The sequence below is a fragment of the Chelonoidis abingdonii genome, chromosome 3, assembly GCF_003597395.2.
Source record: "Chelonoidis abingdonii isolate Lonesome George chromosome 3, CheloAbing_2.0, whole genome shotgun sequence".
NCBI lineage: Eukaryota > Metazoa > Chordata > Testudines > Testudinidae > Chelonoidis > Chelonoidis abingdonii.
The window spans coordinates 8,268,527-8,274,526 of record NC_133771.1 but is presented as its reverse complement, the minus strand read 5'-3'; the positions used below and the strand labels follow the sequence as shown (position 1 = coordinate 8,274,526).

Genomic DNA, 6,000 nt, shown 5'->3' with positions numbered 1-6,000 from the left:
AGGATGCAAGTCACAAGAGATGATAGTACTGCTGAGTAGACCTCAGCTGTACTACTGTGTCCAGTTTTGGTCCCTGCTGTATAGAAAGGATGTAGAGAAACTGGAAAGGATCCAGAGGTGAACGACAAAGATGGAATGCAATCTGTATGAGCAAAGGCTGAAGGAACTGGGTATGCTTAGTTTGGAAAAGAGGAGATTAAGGGGGATATGATAGCTATCTTCAAATACCTGAAAAGCTGCCAAAAAAAGATGGAGAAAAATTGTTCTCTCTTGCCCTAGAGGACAGGACGAAAGTCAATGGGTTCAAATTACAGCATAGCAGATTTAGATTACAGTTTAGGAAAAACTTCCTAACTGTAAGAGCAATAGGACAATGGAGCAAACTGCCTAGGGAAGTTGTGGAAGCCCCTTCCCTGGAGATTTTTCAAGAAGAGGCTAGATAACCATCTGTCATGGTTTGTTTAGACACAAGAAGTCCTGCATCTTGGCAGGGCGTTAGACTAGATGACACTTTTGATCCCTTCTAACCATATGGTTTTATGAGTCTGATTCTATGAAAAGTGACAAATGTAATGCCAGTTGAGCATCCAACATCATTGATCAAATTTTCCCCTCACTTTGAGGAGAGTGTGGAAAAACAAATTATAATGAATTTAGCTTAAATGAGTTTTATTCTTTGGTTTCACACACATTTCCAATTCACGTCCCCCTGTCCCCCCAAATGTGGGAGTGTGTGGGGTCTGGGAGTGATGAGTACAAGGCAGGAAATAGGTCTTTTCTGCTTGTGCTCTGTCTGCAGCTCCCATGGTTAATGGCTGAACAAGGAAGAACCAGAAGAAAAAACAAACCAAAAACTACTAATCACATTCTGTATTTTTTTGTTGATTAAGCTATTTTGGGTTTTAAATAAGGATTTTGTTCCTCTCAGCTCCACTGCTTTCATCTGATTCCCTCAATGAAATTTGTATTCTGGGCACATTTTACCACTTTGTTGTGGAAATATGTCACAGATTCAGTGTTATGACTCCACTGCTTTATCTAATATGGGTTCGTAAGTGTGTGTGTGTGTGTGTTTGTGTGTGTGTGTGTGTTCACGTGATCTGCATAATTTAGTGAGATTTTGTCTGTCTTATATTTGCTGACTATTGAGTGCCTAAAAGTGGTATTCATCTGAATAGCTGATCTATACAGTAGCTTTTCCCCCAAAATGTTCTCCAACTCCTGTTCTCCATTTCGTTATTTCTCTCTCCTCACATCCTTAATCTTTTTCTTATCGTCTAACCACTTTCTCTTTTTCATTCTTTAACTCCCCTCATCCCCACCCACCATGCTATATTTCTCTCTCAATTCTATCTTCCCTCCAGCCTCCAAATCATTCTTTGCTATGTCACACGCCCTACAATGCTGTACTTTTCATGGTTCTCTGGTTTTTCTGTTGCTGCATTGCATTTCTGGTTTCTTTGATGCTTCTGGTTAGGCTTGGCCCAAGATAGTTATTTTGCTTTCCTCTTTCCCTTCTTGTCCTTCAGTGACCACCCTGCTGACTAGGCAGCTATATGAATTTCTGGAATACTGGGCTTCTAGCCTGGCTTTTTTTTTCTGCTGTCTTCGGGTTCTGAAATTAGATGATCCAACATGCTGTGCTATGAGATAGAAGTGCAATGTGCTTTGAGACAAAGTTACATTTTCAAAAGTACCTATATCCCAGTGGAAAAAAATTAGCCTCCCCCCTTCCCCCCATGAGACACAGGTACTTTTGAGAATGTAATTATACTTTCAGCACTTGCGTACTATGGTGATGGGAGCTAAGGAAAAGCTTAAGATATTTATTAATTTAAGGGAAATCCAAATCCCAGGTTGAATGTTTGAAAAATTTGTTTTTGTTCCAGCTATAACTGGCAAGAGTAATAAGAATTTATGATAAAACTTCTGTTGGGTTAAAGTTGAGAGTTGAAAGTTTTTTAATCAGCTTGAAATTCCTTCTTTAGGGAGAAGATCTTTGGGACGGATGTGAGAAACCTTCCCTGTCATCTTAGTATTTTTGTAAATATCTCCCTGTAGCAGGGTGCTGCTGCAAAGGCAGCTAATTAGCCCTGCTCAGCCAGCCCCAATCAGTTAAAATGGATTGGGGCTGGGGAGAAGCCTGGTGCCTGGCCTCTGAACGGGCTGCACCTGCTGGCCTGCAGGCTCAAGGGCCATAAAGGCTGGCTGGCAGCCAGAGAAAGGGGGGAAGAGAACAGCCAGAGGCATGGCAGTCTCCAGGCTGGGGTAGACTCTCTGTAAAGGGAAGAGGAGTGAAAACCTGTACAGCTGTAAATAGAATCACTGGTGGTGGGAACTGTGTGAGAATAAAAAGCCACGGGTGTTGCATCCAGGAGGCTCAGAGTCCTTTATTGAGACAGCGGGGAGCTGCAGCAAGGGGGCCTGAGGAAGGGGCCTGGTTACACTGCCCTTCATAAAATGTGGAATTATTACAAACTTCCTGCTTTGCTCATTCTTATTTTCAGAGTGATGCAGTCTGAGCACTGGACTGGGAATCAGTGTCAAAACTGAGGGCTGTTTGTGCTACAAGCACTGCAGCAGCACAGCCATGGTACTATAGCTACGTTGCTGTAGTGTGTGGGTTATTTATGTCGCTGTAGTAAATCCACCTTCTTAAGAAGCAGTAGCTGGGTTGATGGAAAAATTCATTTGTCAACTTAAAGGTGTCTATAGCAGGACTAAAGTCAGCCTATCTCTCTCTCTCAAGGGTAAGAATTTTTCACACCTCTGAGTGGCATAGCTAAGTCATCCTAAGGTTTAAGTGTACAGCCGATCTGAGATTGGTATTCAGGAGTCCCTGACTCCCACTGTCGCGTTGGACAAGCAACAGTTTTCTCATCTTGAAAATAGGAATCGAAGTTAGAGATGTTGCCCCCGATTAGATTGAGCATCCTGGTCTGTGTGTGACTCTTGGTCCATTGCCTGTGTTCCCGCTTCCCACTCTTCTTGCTTTATACCTGTCTGATACTAGCTGCATTCCTCCTTTCTGGTACTTAGGTGTCCAGCTAGAGGTCTTGGAGTTCTTGATGCATCCCACATTACCGCTTTTGAGCAGCAACTAAAGTAATAGAAGGATTATTTTTGATTCAAAACGCTATGTTTTAATGTTCAGTACTTGTTATAATATTTATTTTAAAACGTGTCAGATAAAAGGTCGGAAGGAAGGAATACAACCTGCATTCTTATTTGAAAACGTGGCAAACTGTGAAACTTAACTAGAAATTTGAGTGAGTAAAATCTTTTAACAGTAACTCTTCTCTTGTCCATTCCTCAGACATCGGGTGAGAAAGTGGGCAAACTGAGTCTGGTGGACTTAGCGGGCAGCGAAAGGGCAACTAAGACTGGTGCTGCAGGTGACAGGCTGAAGGAAGGAAGCAACATAAACAAGTAAGGCTTTTAATGATTTTTCTGGCTGCTGTTTTTGTTAAAATAGGCAATAAAGGAAAGCTACATCAAACTTCTAATGCACTGTTTAATCAATAAGATTTCTGCAAGGTACTTGTAACCAGTTCAGGCTTTTCTGAGGTTGTTTTGTATTTCAGTGTTATTTTTATAGAAATTCTCAAGTGATCTGTACACATTTTAAGTATTTAAGATGTGTTTTATGCTGGTTTATACTCCCTGCAACAGTTATGCATGTAATTTGTGTTGCAAGGACATGATTATAAAGGCTGAAAACTTTTTATCTTATGAGTTTCTCACATAGAAAATTGATACATTGCGAAGCAATGTAGCTTGTGTTGGAAGAGAATATTAGTGGAAATGCCACTAGCTAACTCTTTTTTTTTTTTTTTTTATAGCTGCTTTTTTGGAAAAGCAGGGTCTTGCCTTACTTCTCACACTCCTGCACGTGCAGTTATCTTTGTGAATAGAGACTAATAATTATGGCAAATTGATGCAAAAGGGGACTAGATGGAGACCACCAAACTAAATTTCATTTGTCTGAAGTGGGTGTTGGTTGCGCAAGGGCTGTTACTGCTTTAGGTATTTGTTACACTGAAGATATAGGTACTAATTAGATAAATATTAATTCCGTGAAACTGAGATAGTTACACTACTGAAATGACAGTGGTTGGAAGGCTTTGGTTCTTCTTTGAGTGATTACACATGCATTCCACTCTTGGTGTGTGCGTGCCATGAGCACAATGGTCAGAAATTTCCCCCTTGGCACTACCCATCAGACCAGCTCAAGTGCCCTCTGCTGCCACACAGCACCACGTGCACCCTCGATAATTCCCTGATAACCAGAAACTTCTATACTTAAACTCTGTACCGTTCACTTTTTTTTTTTTTGTTAACATCATCTTAATAAAGGCAAAGCCACTCCTGGCCCCCCTCAGTTCCTTCTTGCTGCCCCTGACAGTTGTTAGAATCTGGTCTTGCTTTAGCAAGTTCTCAGGGTGTTTTTCTTGTATATAGTTACCTAGTTACATAGTTTTTGGTGTGTGTTAGTGATAGATAAGTTTGTTTAGTATCCATTAGTTTTTCCTCAGTTCCCCAATTTTGGGGTTCCATTTGTCAGTACCAAGGAATTCCTCAGTCCCAGGCTTCAGGCCCTGTCTTTCTTACTCAAAGCTGATGCCTACGAGCAGGCTGCGCTTTAGTTGTTTAAAGTGTTTTGGTGAGACTCACATTAGGGATCTGTGCCAGACTGAAAAGGACTTCAAGCCAAGAACCAAAAGAGATGGAGAGGCCAGGCTGAAGTATCTTTTGATGGAGGCTGCTCTGAGCACACCTTCAGTGTCTTCTTGGTCAGAGAGGGTACTGAGCACTTTGGCATGTGTGAGCAGTACACCTCCATTGCTGACTGAGTCCCGGCACCGCTCATCCTTGTGGGTGCCCAGGAAGAAACAGAAGCCTTCCAAAGACATTGCTGAGAGAGGTAGATCTCTGATCCCTAAGTCTGCCAAGAGGGGGGCAAAGTGTTGAATAGAGTGCAATCAAAATTGAAGCACTCCTCCACTCGCTTTTTGGATAAAATGGCACCATTGATTCAAGCATTGAGGCAGACAACATTGAGTCCAGGGCCCAGAGCGGCACATTTATCATCTGCAGCATCATCTTAGTCTCTTGTGTACTGGTCCGTGACTGTTCCAGTACCATCCGTGCCAGAGGCATTTGCAGCTGCAGGGAACTTGCTGAACTTACCGGCACTGCTGTCCCCAGTGGGGCAGGAGATCTCTCCTACAGTATAGGTAGACTCTTCAGCATCAGCCTCTTCAATGCAGCACTTGGTATCAAATCAGCCTCCCATGTCCCTAAGCTATCATCTGTCTTTACCATCCAGAGGGAAGCCAGTGATGATGGCTTCTCTTTGTTCTTCTCTGGACTCTTGGCAGCAATCTCCAGCACCAACTGAAATGGCCCCTCCATGTTCAGGAGATGCCGATTCTTCTTACATGGAGGTTGACTCTTATGTCTCTCAGCCACAGTGTGTGGCTTACCGCTCCTCTCCTATACTTTATCAGCGAGGATACTGTGGAACAACTATCAGAGGGGGCCCAGTCTTAACCTGTGCTAGCTTCCTTCCATCCCCTACACATACCCTATTAAGCAGTTCCTTGGGAGTGTCCTTACCCCCTCCGGATGACTACAGGGCTCTCCAAGAGATCCTAAAAAGGGTGTCCTCAGCACTGGACATTAAAATAGAGAGGTTAAGGAGTTTTCTCACTGCATCATTGACATTCTGGCCCCAGCTATGCCATCTCTGATGGCACTACCAATCGATAAGGTGATTTTAGCATCCATCAAGGTTCTAGAACATAAGAATGGCCAAACTAGGTCAGATCAAAGGTCCATCTAATCCAATATCCTGTCTTCTGACAATGGTCAATGCTAGGTGCTTCAGAGGGAATGAACAGAACAGGTAATCAAGTGATCCATCCCTGTCGCCCATTCTCAGCTTCTGGCAAACAGAGGCTAGGGACACCATCCCTGCCCATCCTGACTAATAGCCAT

The 6,000-nt window shown here is 43.0% G+C and overlaps 1 protein-coding gene across 1 annotated transcript in view; it reads left to right on the top strand.

Annotated features, from left to right (window-relative positions):
- Positions 1-6,000, top strand: part of KIF13B (kinesin family member 13B) — a 163,615-nt gene that overhangs the window by 4,897 nt on the left and 152,718 nt on the right. The window contains exon 3 of the mRNA XM_075063590.1: positions 3,317-3,429. Within this exon, the coding sequence (XP_074919691.1) occupies positions 3,317-3,429 (113 nt within the window). The remainder of the gene's footprint in view (positions 1-3,316; positions 3,430-6,000) is intronic.